This window comes from Xiphophorus maculatus, chromosome 7 (genome assembly GCF_002775205.1).
Source record: "Xiphophorus maculatus strain JP 163 A chromosome 7, X_maculatus-5.0-male, whole genome shotgun sequence".
Classification (NCBI taxonomy): Eukaryota; Metazoa; Chordata; class Actinopteri; order Cyprinodontiformes; family Poeciliidae; genus Xiphophorus; species Xiphophorus maculatus.
This window is the reverse complement of record NC_036449.1, coordinates 13,590,176-13,604,436: the sequence shown is the minus strand read 5'-3', so window position 1 is coordinate 13,604,436 and position 14,261 is coordinate 13,590,176. Positions and strand designations below refer to the sequence as shown.

At 38.1% G+C, this 14,261-nt stretch overlaps 2 protein-coding genes across 2 annotated transcripts; one reads left to right on the top strand and one right to left on the bottom strand.

The window, feature by feature from the left end:
- Nucleotides 1–707: 707 nt before the first annotated feature.
- maats1 (MYCBP associated and testis expressed 1) lies at nt 708–7,914 on the bottom strand. Its single transcript, XM_023336530.1, has 17 exons — nt 7,739–7,914; nt 7,583–7,659; nt 6,823–6,971; nt 6,667–6,729; nt 6,471–6,527; nt 6,194–6,363; nt 5,934–6,111; nt 4,733–4,890; nt 4,503–4,649; nt 4,294–4,418; nt 4,105–4,221; nt 3,575–3,646; nt 3,310–3,456; nt 3,009–3,230; nt 2,474–2,622; nt 2,294–2,385; nt 708–2,190 (listed from the first exon to the last, which is right to left on the bottom strand). The coding sequence occupies exons 1-17, from the start codon at nt 7,824–7,826 to the stop codon at nt 2,024–2,026; spliced, it is 2,178 nt and encodes a 725-aa protein (XP_023192298.1). The 5' UTR covers nt 7,827–7,914; the 3' UTR covers nt 708–2,023.
- Nucleotides 7,915–10,812: 2,898 nt separating this feature from the next.
- Nucleotides 10,813–13,793, top strand: LOC106699626. Its single transcript, XM_014468858.2, has 6 exons — nt 10,813–10,963; nt 11,899–12,204; nt 12,776–13,048; nt 13,163–13,247; nt 13,335–13,367; nt 13,787–13,793. The coding sequence occupies exons 1-6, from the start codon at nt 10,885–10,887 to the stop codon at nt 13,791–13,793; spliced, it is 783 nt and encodes a 260-aa protein (XP_014324344.2). The 5' UTR covers nt 10,813–10,884.
- Nucleotides 13,794–14,261: the final 468 nt, after the last annotated feature.

The window sequence follows — 14,261 nt, the reverse complement described above, 5'->3', positions numbered from 1 at the left end:
AAATAAAAGTTCTGATCTAGTTTGAGAAATAGTGTCCATTTTAACATTTAATGTACTTTTTATTCCCTCTTAGGGCGGAATCTGAAAAGTTTCTCTCTCCCTGGTCCAATCTCTTCCACTTTGAGCTCAGACTGAAAACATTCTGCCCTCTAGTGGCTAAAACCCCAAACTCCAGATTGGAGACACAGTTACTACACAAAGGTTGGGTTTAGTCCAAGACCAGAATAATCTAGTGTAACTTAATCCACAGTAATCCAATGTTTATAATTAGTGCTACATTATAAAGTTTCAGATTGATGTAATGAAGGCCAGAACATACTGATGATGTGGATGATGGTAGAGAAGAAAATTCTTTGAAAACCTGAGGGAGAATATCTCTATTTGATCTAAATCAGTCAGTGTGTGTACTTGTATATATTACATATAGACAACTTCATTCACAATATTTACCAATAGAGGTCATTTGTGGAAAGTGAGGACTTCTTTTGCAGTTCTACTGTGATTCACTGTTAGAAGTAGGGTATAAATGATTTAGGAAAATGCCTTGCTTAGGCATAAATGCAGTTACTAAAATTAATAGAAATCCATATAAGGTCCTGTTTGTATGTGTCTAAGAAATTGGAGTTTGACCACTGACCTATCAGAGAATGGAGAAAGATAAGAGACTGTATTGTATAACTATTATAATATCAAGAACTGACTTTTAAAGGAAATTATTTCAAAGTTCTTACCTGTGAAGAAAAGTAACTGGATTTTCCACGGCCTCAAGAAAAGGTTTATTGTGTTTATGTCGGCCTTATTTCACAAATGACTCACTTAAAGTGTACATGGTATTAAAAATAAAGTTGGAAAGCTTCAACAGCTTTATTTGCTGTCCCCTGGAAGACTTTTTTTGTGCTGTCCTGCTTCAAACAGAGCACAAATAGGAGTTCTGGAAGATACAGGAATAATGAGTTGAGCCATTACATCCTGCAGCAATACCGAATATCTACAGTGGGATTAGTGGGGGGACACGCCTTGTACATTCATTTACAAGTTTTTATGAGTCCTGTACAACCCAGCATCTTCCGCAGAATGGCACGTAATAGCAATGTGACCTCCATCCAAAAAGCCAATTACTCCAGGGATGTTCTCATACACCTGAAAGGTGGCCTGATCAACCATATCTGGGAAACTGATGAAATCGTCAGTTCTCTGTTTACTTACTGCACTGCAGACATTGAGCGCTATTTTTCACAGCTGATTCAGTTACATTACATAAATCTGTTGTTACCCAATAACCACATAACCACGACCTTGGGGCGGCAACTGCTTTTTAAAAAGAAGCTATCCGAGCTCTCATCACTGAGTCGCACACAAACAAAAGATTTCGGGTGCACTGTCTTTTTACATAAGTGGTCACTTCAATCCGTGTCATTTATCTGGTGTTGGTGGTATTGGTTCTCTAGCATCAATGACATTGTCAGAATAATCTGTAGTTACAGTAAGTTTAATATAAATCATTATTTGGACCTGAACTTAAAATGGCTTAAAATATGATTTTGTACAAATCACCCGGGCTTAAACCCAGAAAGGAATATTGTTCCCAAGATTACTAGATTTCTGTAGGAGGGAAAATTTGTAAGATACAAACAACAAAAATTAAATCCAAGTTTCACTCAGTAATACAGACTCAAACAAATATTAATTTCCAACATGCTATTAATTGCTAAGATGGACAAACACAAAAACTTCAAACCTGTAAGTATTTTCCGTCCTTTTAGTCAAGGCTTCCCTCAAAACTTGGGCTGAAAATAATGTTTTCATTAAACTTAGTATTAAGTTTGTGCTCCATATTAATCACTCTAGATCCGATGAATCTCTACATGACTTATTTTCCAAAAAAATCTAGAATGAGTTCTATTAGACTGACAGACAAACCTTGAAAATAAGTTTTGCATCAGATATTAAAGCTACGCAAGTTAAATTTGAACCTTTACTCCTTTGTTTGCTAGGATTATGACTGCTGTGCTTGTTTTCTCTACTACTCTTGGCTCTCTTGGCTCGTCTTCACTTCCTCATCTGGCCCAGACGTTCTTACATCAGCGGTGCTCTCCTGCGGAGTTTCAGGCGGATGGATCTCCATAGGGACTTCAAACCCATGAATGATCCTCCGAGCTGCCTCCAAGTGTCTCAGCTGCTTCAATTGAACTTGAAGAAAAACCAAACAAGGAAAAAATAATGAGTTACCTTACATTTTTACATCAGAGTTTCTTTTTTATTATTTCTACCATCCAAACGTGTGAACACGAACCTCTTCGCCTGACTCTCATCTTCTCAATCTCGGGAATAAGAAAGCTGTACACCAGCTCTGACACAATCTCCTCTGGCTGATATTTGTCCTTGCTACAGAAAATACATACACGTTTTATTATTTTTTGGTTATAATTTCTGAACAAAAAGTTTGAACAGACACTCTTAAGTCATAGTTTACTTTTCCTCCATGGCGTAAGCAATGTCATTGAGCTGCTGTGCCTTCTTGTGGATCTCCTCTCTGGCTTGCTGTTCGGCCAAATAATCCACATTTCTCAAAATCATGTCCTCCAAATACATATCCACGCTTTCCTGGTGCACCTGCACAATCTGACACATCAAAGTTTTTATGTGTTAGGTGAATATATAGCTGTAGAGATTTTCAACATTGTTTTATTATATATTTCAGATGGAAACAAACAACTAATCAAGACCTCACACCTCGCAACCTTAAACATTATGAACACCATGAAGATCAGGCATCATGGGGTTAAAATGCTTTGCTTCAGCCTCACTTTTCAGACCACCATCATCCACAAGTTCAACATTATGCACTAGTTCATGTTTGTCCAGCAAATAAAATCTCAATAAAATACAATGAATATTGCAAGGTGACATAATCAGAAATCCTTAAGACGTATAAATACCCCTGCAAGGGGTTGTCTTATTTTCAGCATAGTGTCTTTTCTTATAATGTCACACAAGATGGTACTCACTTCTCTGAAGATCTCGTCTCGTTCTTGTCGCCTGCGCTCCTCCACCTGACGCCTCCCGCTCTCCTCCGCCTCCCTTCGACGGCGCTCTCTCTCAGCCAGGAGCATGAAAGCGTGGACCCTGCGCTCCTCCTGCAGATGAATCAGCTCCTGGGACAAGATGAAGAACACCTGCGCGAGGTCCACGCCAATCACCGCGGCCTGACGCGCTTCCTTGATCGCAGCCTACGGAGGAGAAAGACCCGAGTGCGACAGGATCATTGCTGAGCTTGTATCGCTTATGACTGGTTACAATGAGCGTCACCTTCTCCATCTGTTGATCTCTCTCTCTCTTCAGCATCAGTATGAAGTCTTTTTCTGCTTTCTGCATATTCTGCTCCCTAGCCTGCAGAGCGTGAACTTTCCTAAGTTCCCTGATGAGCTCCAGCTGGTTTTCTTTGCCCTTGAAGATCTAAATGATGTCACAAATTGAAGAAGATGGATGTATTGCATGCTTTGTACTAAAACACATGCCAATGTCTCTAGAGGAACTTTGAAAATCATGAGCCATAATGCCAGCTCATACCCACCTCAAACTGGATACTTCTTCCCCTGAGTAGCTTCTGCAAAAAGATGATGGCAAGCTCTGTTTTCTCATCCTCCTTAATGAAGAATGACAAGTCAGTTCACAAGTACAATTTCTAATACAGCACTGATGTACAGTTTTACTTGTGTCACATGTAGTTGAGAAAGCTACATTTTTGTCTCATCTAACTGATCATCTTCTTCCAAATGTTTGCTGTTTTCCCTGTATGGTTTATTGAGGTTGGTCAAGGTTTTTTTTTTTTTATCAATTGGCTGACTTGGACTTACTAATGTAGGAGTACTAGAATAGAGGGGGATGAACCAATATGCACACTCAAATTAAAATGTCACAAATTGTTTTACTTCCACTCCCAGTTTGGCAGTACTTGCTGTTGGTCTCTCACATAAAACTCCCAATGACAAACATTGAAGTTTGTGGTTGCAACAAAACAAATGTTGAAGATTTTTGGAAGACTTTTGCAATTTCTTAATTGACAAGTTTAAAAAAAGTAATAACAAACAGTGATTAACTAACCTCTGAGGGGATTTCCACTAGTGGAGTGACGGGAGGGGTAGGAAGTGGCTTCTCTTTTCGAAACGGAAAACGGTGGCCCTTCACTTCAATCTCCTTGCCCTCCTCGTCCCTGACGGCCTGTTTAACCACAATTTGTAATGAGTATGGAAGCAGATGCCAGATGATACACTCACTAAGCTTTATTTTTACCCTGTAATCCTCCAGTAGCTCCACTGCTATTTGTGCGGCAGACTTCCTTTTGCCCTTAATGTCTCTCCATTGTGTCTTCACTTGTTTCAGTGATGCCGCTAGTCCTGTCTCTAGCTCTTGTAAGCCTGTGTATGATCAAATGTAAATACTGTAACAATATACCAGCTCTGTGGGTCTGCAGTAGCATTTGCTAAGATTCTTAATCAGACCTTCATATGTGTTTATGTAGTCACTGTTGAACATTTTCATATTGCCGTAAGGGAACTTGTCATTGTGAGTCTGAAAATCAGCAACGATGTCCCGTCGCTGCAGTTTTCCCTCCACATTTTTCCTCTTAGTTTCCAGTTTTCTAATTGCTGTAGACATAAGAGTGAGTGTGAAGAATGAGAAAAAGCCTTCATTAATGTGTTGTTCTCGTCAAACCTATGGGATGTCTTACATCTTATGTATCTGTGGTGGGTTTTCTCAAGCTTGAGCTCCCTGTCCTTCAGGTGCTTAGCGTATAATTGGGTCAGTCGGTCATATGCAGTATCCTTCTGAGCTTCATCTCTCTGCCTTAGCAGCTCCCCCAGCACAGCAAGGCGGATCTCCTGCACTCTGCTCAACAAAGAAATAACTCTGGGTTTAGTTTTAAATTTAAAGAGCTTAGGGAGCTTTTTTATTTCTGAAAAGTAGAGAGCATCAAAAACAAGCCCGAAAGAACCCTGAGTTGGGAAAGTCACTTCAAATAACTAAACTTTGGTCTTTTAAATTCAGTCATAGAAAAAGAAAGTACATCTTCTTTCAAACTCAGAACCTAAACAGATCTAGTTCTAAAAAACAGGATCTAAAATGTAGACTCAAGAAACAAAACTCAACAAATTCCACAAAAAAAAAGGCAAAATAGTATAACTATACGTAAATAATAACAATAATAATAAGAAAAAAAAATTAATAATAAAGTACACATTTTCTACTTTCATATTTGAGAGGAAGTAGCAGCAAGGTGGTGCTAATTGACCGCATTTCATGAACTGATCATTCTCTGAGTGGTCACCTCTATGAAGGCAGTTTTGACCATTTGCTTGTGAGGAACAGATAGGTGTGTGCTAACACAGAGCCAAGACAGAAAGACATCAGCAATATGTTCAGAGAAGTAACTCTGTCTGAATTATCTGGAAAGGGGCATAAGGTAACTTCTAAACATTTCTGGAATTCATCATTCCACAATGAGAAAGATTATTTACTATTAGAAACCACTTAAAGCCAATTTGGATTCTAAAAGCTATTAAGACATGGAGTGTAGTTTTTCTTTTCAGTGCTTTCCCATTTTGGCTTCATGTGTGTACTACAAATAACAACGGATGAGAAGTTTGCTGTGTTGTTGTAGAGTAGATGTCAGGACTACATAACTTCACAAACTGGTAAGAGGGGGGTACACTCTTTCTGACATAACTGTTTAGTAGGAACTGCCTATGAAATATTTCCATCTATCTTTTAGGGACACACCAGTTTGTAGATTTTAATATATTTGTTTGAAATACAGATTTTTTTAATTAAAAAAAGAGAAACGAAATAACACCTCACATTGGAACTTCTGGTTATCGTTTATATTGTCAGGTGAAAAAGCAAAAACACGTTTGAAGAAAACAGCAACTCACTTCTCGATCTCGCTTTCCCTGAAAGCCCACTCCTTGGCTTCCATTTCCTCCATCATGCGCCTCCTCTTGTCGATCTGGGTCAGGTCGTGGCGAGGAGGAAGGGTGGTCTCCCAAATTCGCTTTTCACGCGCTCGCTCTATCATTTCCACCTCAGCAAGGCCTGCTGGCAAGCCATGACCTACGAGGCAGAGGTAAGCTGCATTGTGCGGCTCTGAGAATGGAAATCTGTGGCGTTAGGATGATGTCAGTTGAGCTAATACCCCAAGTCAATGTTGCCAGTTGCAGGAGTTCTGTGGGTGTCATCCCACGCTGCACCACATACTCAGGACTGTATGGGTCAGTCTGGGTTTCACTTTCTCTGAAGTCTGTCTGAATGCCCAGAGAGCGCTTAGCGGGCAGTTGTTCCTTAGTAGTGGTTATAAAATCTTCCCTGCAGTGATTTTAAAATCAAAAGAAGAGCATGCTTACTGCTAAAACAGAAATAAACCACTGACACAGATAGAACAACAACAAAAAAATCTATCTTGAGCAACTTACTCTGCAAATTCAAAGACAACATCTGCTGGGAACTTTTCTTCAAATGGAATCCAAGGCCTAGATGAGAGAAATATGTATTTTACGTCATCTCAGTGTTTACAGTGTTTTTTTTATTTTTTTACTGTTTTAGTGCAAGTTAAATATATGCAGCATGTTAAAATCAAAACATTTTAAAATGTGTAGTGGAAAACCAAACCGTTTATAGTATTTCCAGTAGTCAGCTCCAGTCACAAGGCATGTTTGAGGATTTGGATGAATCCTGTCAAAGAGATACCTCAGAATCACAACTGGAACACAGAAAAAGCATGGATGAACTGTGGCGATGCAGAGCGAAACTGCTCATTTTACTCACCCAGCCAGTTGCCGCAGCGTCTCCCTGCGCCGTTCAGCATGTGCTTGCCAGCGGTAATCGGAGCGGGACGGCATTGGCTCTGCTGGGTCCGTTTTGAAGGTGAGCAATGGCTCGCCGCTCAACAAATAGTCAGACTCATGTAGTTTTCTCTGAGTGAGATAAAAAGAAAAATATCAGGTTCTGCATTTTGAAACATCCCAGCCAGCAGCTAAATTAGGGTCTCATTTGATTTTCACTTACATTTGTATTTGTATCACTTACAACTATTTACTATTGATATTAAGGTATAGTCTTATCAGTTCGTTCATTTGCGTTGACTTTCTTAGCTATTTCTTGTGGGGTGTTCTCAGTGCAATTTAATCAGTTTTATTCACTAAGTAAGATTCCAGATTTTCATCGACCACTGCTTGTTTCATTTCCTCATTCCCTCATTGTTCATTTCATAGGAAAACCTATCCACAATGCTGTAAGATGTTTTATTTTGCACTAATACTAAATGTTGTGTTTCCATTAACTGTAAGAAGATCATCATAATTAACAAAAATGGAGCTTTGAACACATTAATCTTTGTGTTTATTGTCATTTAGTCTACAGCACAACAATATTTAGAAAGTATCACATTGAAAACTTGTATAAGACACCAATCTAATCGATATTAAAAACTGTCTGCATGATTGTAAATAACCAATCAAGGTTATAAATAAACTAAAATATAATAAAAGTCAGTCCTACATCCACTACGTGTGTAATATCGACTCACAAATCGTTCCTTTGTTGTATAGGCCCTAACCCTGGGCCTGTGGTGGTGCGGCTCTGATGGCGCTGTGTAAACTGAATCTGTCACAAAAGGTGCAGTGACTGTTAACCAGCTTTACTGCAGCATGCTACCAAACGTTACCGTTCTTCTTTTACTCACCACGTACGCAGTCAGAAGGCCGCCTAGGCAGAGCAGCCTTAAAATAATCTTTGTTCTCATTACTAATTTGGGTGATAGAGCAGCTCATTTTGTTAGTGGGAAATTTGCCTCAACCCAGTTCGTGTGCTTGCAGCGATGTTCAAACTATCCCGTGCGTAGAAAACGTTCAGCGCTGTAACCATGGAGATGACAAACTGAACGTCAGGAAAGGGGAGGAGTACCCAGTGTGTATCCGGTGTCCTGATGGGAAATGCCTTTATTTTCTGGGATCCGACTCATTTGGCTTAGTTCACCAACATTGTCCCATTCTTTTGGCTCTCAAGCGACTTTTCTATTTGTACTGCTTCTAACCTTTTGAATTGAGCCAATATATATATATCTGTCTGTGTTCATGCAGCATTTTCATAGAAAGACAGCAACACTAAGTGCTTTAAATCAAAGAAACCAAATAGGCAATAAAAAGATAACTTGGATTAAGCCAGACAGAAAAGGAAAAAAAAAAAAAAATATTTATTGTTGTGTCACAACATCATTTAGCAAAACATAACACAAATCTTCACGGTATTTAAAAAGAAACACAATACACATGAAGCATAGATTTTAACCATGCGTTTTATAAATAAAATAACTTTTTCTAATCAGCATGTTTGTTCAAGGATTTTTTTACTGTCGTACCACCTTTCTTGTAGTAGTACAAATCTGGACTCAGGTCCCAGATTAAGAAATTTACTACACAAAATAGTTAAATAAATGAATAAATAATAAAGCAAATGTAGCAACCTGGGGTGGATTTTCTTTATTATGAAACCCAAATGTAGGATGCTAAAGTTTACAATATGGGAAAACAACAACACCACCTGGAATAACTCCAGGAAAATGTAATGGTAATGAGGACACGGGTAAGTTCTGCTGGAAATGAGGAGACAAGATTCAGAAAATTCTGCAAAAATTTATTAAACTTCAATATGTTTTTTAAATTAACAATAACCTGAAATTGCACAGTTAAAACAGCGAATGCATTTTTAACAAAATTGATTGTAATAAAATGTTTACATTTCCAAGAAAACTGAGGCTTACCAATGATGGGGGGTGGGGGGGGTGGGGGGGTGGAGTAGTGAGGAAAAGGGCAACATCCAGTAAAAAACATTTGATCACTCTGGACACTACAAAAACAAAGCAAACAAAAAGAAATAGGTGCTCCAACAAAACACACAAGTCAAGACACCGCCACCATAGAAGCCTCAGTCCCTAAAAGAAAGACAAAAATGAAACACTATGAGTAAAACAGTGATACAATAGCACTTCAATATTGCACTTTATCCCATTACTAGTGCCATCAATGCTCCCGGCAGCAGGGGAAAGTTCAGGTAGGTCTTTTAATGTTCCTGATATGTTGCGGGTCAAATTGACCCGTTTAAAAGTTTAAAAATAAAAAGAAAATAGTTGGAAGTATTTTTTTTACATGAAACTTTTTCTATTTGTCTTAACATTTGCACTCTACATATAAATTGAAAAAGTATTCATTTTACACATTTGCACTCCCCCCTGCGTCCACTTTTTACATAGATACTGTTCGGGTCAATTTGACCCGGCAGTCAAGTTGAAGTGCAAAAAAAGATTTAAAAATTTCCAATTCTACATGTTTCCTTGCAGCTTTGAACCATATTTCACCACACACACCCCTACTCTGACACACACAAGCCCACTTTCTCACTATTCTCTTTACTTCACTAGGAAACTGTGAGAAAGCAGGTGTTCACACAACTTTTGATGGGAACCTTTTCTGTTCCTGTGGGCAAACTTCACCCACACTGAGTGACACTCAGCAGATATGGAGGAAAACATAAATACTCTCTACATGACTCATTTATCTTGATTTTAATCAGAAGGTCAATTTGACCCTGAACAGTATATGTGTCTCAAGTTCAATTATAAAGATCACCCATTGAAAAAAAAAAGTGTAATATGAAAAAATTGACCAAAGATCAATTTTAAGGAAATTATTATTTTTTTGTGTCTAGGTTTTTTTCAGTGGACAAAAAAGATGCAAATTAATTTTTTTTATGTTCAAATGAGTAAATGAGCAAGTTGTTGTAATTTCTGAGAAATAAAAAAACACCATTGCACAAATATTGATTGAAATGGTTAGTATTTTAGTTAATAATCAGATACAAAAATGTTTTGGTAATGCATGATTAAACACTCCCTGGGTCAAATTGACCCATGAACATTATTGCTGTACAGCAGAAAAGAACATAACAGGAGGGTTAAAACATTTCTTTATAGGCAAAACAGCAACGAGTGTCAATCCAAGTGTAATGCTGATCAGAGACTCATCAGGAGGCTGTGACCTGGTAAGTTACCACACTGCCAGATAAACAGAGCCACAATTCCGCCTATGCAGTGAAGCTTTTCGCCAGCAAACAAACAAACGGACAGATCGGTCCAGATGTCGGAGGTGCAGCAAAGGAGGCCAGCACAGTTTAACAAACGAAGGAAGCAGATGGAGTCGACGTCACGAAACAAACAGCCTCGTGGCAGGTGGAGACCTGCTTATATGCAGCAGCCGAAATTGGCAGCGTAGCATTTATGCTGCTACATAAATATAGAGCACTTTAAATCTTTTCCCCACTTGTGGTCTTTGCGATGTCTACCGTCTGGTAAATTCAGAACAAGTTCACTTGATGGAAAGTTTTTAAAAAGATCACATCTGACACTCGGCTTTGCATAATATAGGAAACCACTGTAAGGAGGTTGGGGTTGCAAACACTAACTCACTTTTTCCTCATCTACATTTATAGATTTTGGCAACCTTTGCTCTAAATGATTAACACACTGGGCCTTACTGACTCAAAACTTTCTTACAAAGGTTTTCAAATTTTTATGTAAAATAATTATTTTAAAAAATAATTATATTAGTAATTTAAGAAAAAAAAACTTTACAACACTGGCTAGACTAATGTGTTCTTGCATATTTCTGGAAAATGTAAGGTCATATGTTCAGATGTGACACGTCATTCTGTGTGGGCGTGTACCTGGTGGCTTCAAAGCTCAGGAAATGCAAGCAGCTTGGTGTTATGTGACCATTTACAGATTATCTTTAAAGTTTTGAGGTTTGGCAAGCCTAAGACAAAGTTACACAAAAAATGCGAACAAAGAGGGTGTGCAGGACATGGATTTATACTGTGGTCATCTCCGTGTTTGAAGCATGGTCTCAAGATGCAGGTTTGGATTATTGACACCTTAAACTTGTGGCTGTAATGGTTCATGTTCTTAAACGGGTACAAATCAGGAAATCAGAATCTGTGCTCCGATGAAGCTTGTTTGTCTAAAAGTACCTGTAGAAATAAGGCAGGTTTACACATTCTTTTTGTAAAAGCCCACGTTACAATATTAAGAAGGTTGCTTTTTAGTGGTCTAATGCAATTTTCTAGTTATTTATGTTGTGCTTTCATTAGCTCAGCATGAGCAGAAACTCGACATGATTAAGAGAAACAAAGGCTTGAAAATATCAGTCTGTTATTAATAGAAATGCCATGTTACAATTAATAACTTGAGTTATTGAAATAAAACATTTTAATATTACTCGGAATCCTTTAGATGCACCTGTATTTAATTTTGACATAGTTATAGAACTTCATTATTTCAAAATTCGGTAAAGAAAAAGAAGAAAAAAAAAAGTCTACTATTATATTTCTTTTAAAAAATCAACAACACAGTCCAGACTTCTTTGTATCTTATTTTCCACATTACATTTCCAGGTTGAGAGAATGCATTGCACTTTTGTTATATTTATATATATATAGTGAGATTGTGAGGTGACTGCAAGAAGATGAACTTAGAAAAATCTCTTAACAATGAAAAATGTGTTAGAGAAAAACTGGGAACTATGATTTTTATATGAACACAACGTTCAGACATGTGGCCCAGAAATGCTGGTCATGACCAATCTGTCTTTTACCCAGCAATGATGGGATCCTTTCTGTCTAGCTTGATGGCTCGCTCCAGAGCATGCATGGCTTCTCTTTGTGTTATTTTGTTTTTTCCCACCATGGTGGTTTGTGTGTTTGTTTATGCATGAGTAACATATGTTTAATAAATGAATTTAAATGATAATATTAAGCAATTAACCATTTAATCACCAACATTTTTTTCCTCAGTTAACAGAGATGTTGCTTTCAATCTTGGGACCAACATTAACCTGACCTGCACTAACAAGACGAGGGCTGACATTGTATTTATGATCTGGGAGATGCACTTGAAAAACAAAAACTGTAAGATCTCCTTTGTAAATTACGACAAAGGTATTGACTCTTGCAAAGATGGAAAATCTCTCCAAAAGACTTCCACTGGTCAGCTGTATCTGCACGTCCCAAACGTTTCAGCTGATGATGTTGGACTCTACAAGTGCGAGTCGGTTTACAATGGAGGAAATGAAAACTATGACATCAAAGTGGCTGTGACAGGTAGGTATTTTAATTACCATTCATCCAACCATCCATCCATTTTCTTCCTCTTATCCGGGGTCAAGTCGCGGGGGTAGCAGCTTCAGAATGACCTTTTTAGTTAAATTAATTTCCAAGATAAGAACCTTGAGGAACGTTAACAGACAAAAACATGTAGATACACAATGTTGACAATGTTTTTACCATCCGCAATAAAAAGGACGTCCACTGTTAACTTTTATGTGACACTACAGTTGTCATAAATCTGGTATTAAAAACAAATGTCAAGAAGAAAACCATTATCAAAAGAAACTCCGAAGAAGTTCAGCCCATGCAGTTTCTTTAAAATTGCATAAGAATATGATGAAAATATTTTTTGTGGTTGCCAACATCTACCTCCACTGGTGTCATTATCTTTGCTACATCCTTTTACTGTAACATGTCTCTAAACATGTCTCTAAACAAGAATATGATGCATGATTTACTGACCTCAGAAAGAACAGTCCAAAAATTTGTCATAGTTAGCTTGAAAGTTTTCTTAAATTGATGCATTAGGTTTTACTTAATTATGTTTTTGCCTTCCTTGATTCAGCTCCTCCTGTTTTATCTGCCTGGTTGGAGCAGAAGGGCAACAAAATGGTGGCGCTGTGCAGAGCTGAAAGAGGAACACCAGTTGCCAATTTAAGTTGGAGTTATGGAGGCAGCTCAGAGCCTGCAGTGAAAACTCAACTGGACCCAGATGGATTTGTAACAGTAGAGAGTCATCTGGAGCTCCTGGAAGACATCGGTCCAGAAGAACTGACCTGCATTGTCCAGCACCGTTTTTGGGATCAGGAAAAGATTCTGGTACCGAAACTCAGAGAAGGTCAGAGTTTTGCAGACTGAAGTGAACTGTTTATTTACATTTCTGTATTTCTTAGTTAGAACTCCCATTGTTATTAACATAGTCAGTGTTAATTATTCTTTGTATCTCCTACAGCAAATTCGCCTCTATTGTGGATACGTGTTACTTTGGTGATCATCTTAACTTTAGCAGGAGTCTTTCTTTTAGCACTAAAGAAATGGTGAGCGATTTATTAAAGTATCTTTCCTTACCCAGCATCTAAAATAAAATGTGATCCCATTTATGGTCTCTTTTTTTTCTCGACCAGCCGTGGTACCACCAACCTTTTCAGCATGTCAATGTTCTTCTTAGGCCTTCTAATGAGCCATCATTGGATCCAGGTGCGTTAAACCAGGGAGAGAACTAAAACACGCAGGATGCTGGACCTGAGGACCAACTTTGGACACCTCTGGACTACATTAAAGTGGAGGAATGTTGCAAATCAGAATCCAGGTTCTTAGAATTCACCTGCATCAGCTGAAACAAAGACTCTGTGAGCAATATGACCAATACTCTGCAAAATACATAGTTTTAGAAAAATTTTCAAACACTCATAAACCAACATCACCAAGGTCTGGGGTCAGCTGACACTAATCAATTATCTGATAGAGGCTGGTGAAGAAATAACACATTTCCTGTAGAACTTTTTAACTTTTTTATTACTTCACTTGCCGACTGAAAGCATTCTGAGCTGTTTGATTTTTGTCTATGTCTGTGGAGCTACTGAGCAGAGGGATTTGTTCTTTGAGCGCTCTACTGCGCGTTTTCTTTATTAAAGTCTTTTAAACTTTGATCTTGATGCTTGGGATTTTTGTTTTGTTTGCCAAGTTCCTCTTTATCAAGTAAGGAAACCAGACAGATTTGCTGACTTGGATTACAGAGAAATTCATTTTTCGCAACTATTTTGTAGGGTTTTTTAACACAATCACGTACGTATTTGTCACTTGTCTTGAAAGCTGCTAAGAATTACTTGTGGTGATGTGCTGTGTTGGGTTTTCCCTGAAAATAGCACTTTGCATTTTGGTCATTCATTCCTTGTTTTGTCAGAAAAAATTAGACATAGCTGTTGAAGAAGTCTTGTGGTTCATATAAATTTGAGAAGCAGAAACAGTGTATTCATCAACACACATTATGTAGAAAACAATTCTGGGTAGTGGACAGGAAAATCTGAGTTAATTTACCCTATTTTCTCCTC

Excerpts from the sequence above, each read along its gene's own strand:
- maats1 (XM_023336530.1), bottom strand. The coding sequence starts at position 7,826 with ATGAGCTGCTCTATCACCCAAATTAGTAATGAGAACAAAGATTATTTT. Across the intron at positions 4,650-4,732 it reads CCACCACAGATACATAAGAT|CAATTAGAAAACTGGAAACT; the intron begins GTAAGACATCCC and ends TTATGTCTACAG. Across the intron at positions 3,231-3,309 it reads GAGATCAACAGATGGAGAAG|GCTGCGATCAAGGAAGCGCG; the intron begins GTGACGCTCATT and ends TCTCCTCCGTAG.
- LOC106699626 (XM_014468858.2), top strand. The coding sequence starts at position 10,885 with ATGCGAACAAAGAGGGTGTGCAGGACATGGATTTATACTGTGGTCATC. Across the intron at positions 13,049-13,162 it reads GGTACCGAAACTCAGAGAAG|CAAATTCGCCTCTATTGTGG; the intron begins GTCAGAGTTTTG and ends TATCTCCTACAG. Across the intron at positions 13,248-13,334 it reads CTTTTAGCACTAAAGAAATG|CCGTGGTACCACCAACCTTT; the intron begins GTGAGCGATTTA and ends TTTCTCGACCAG.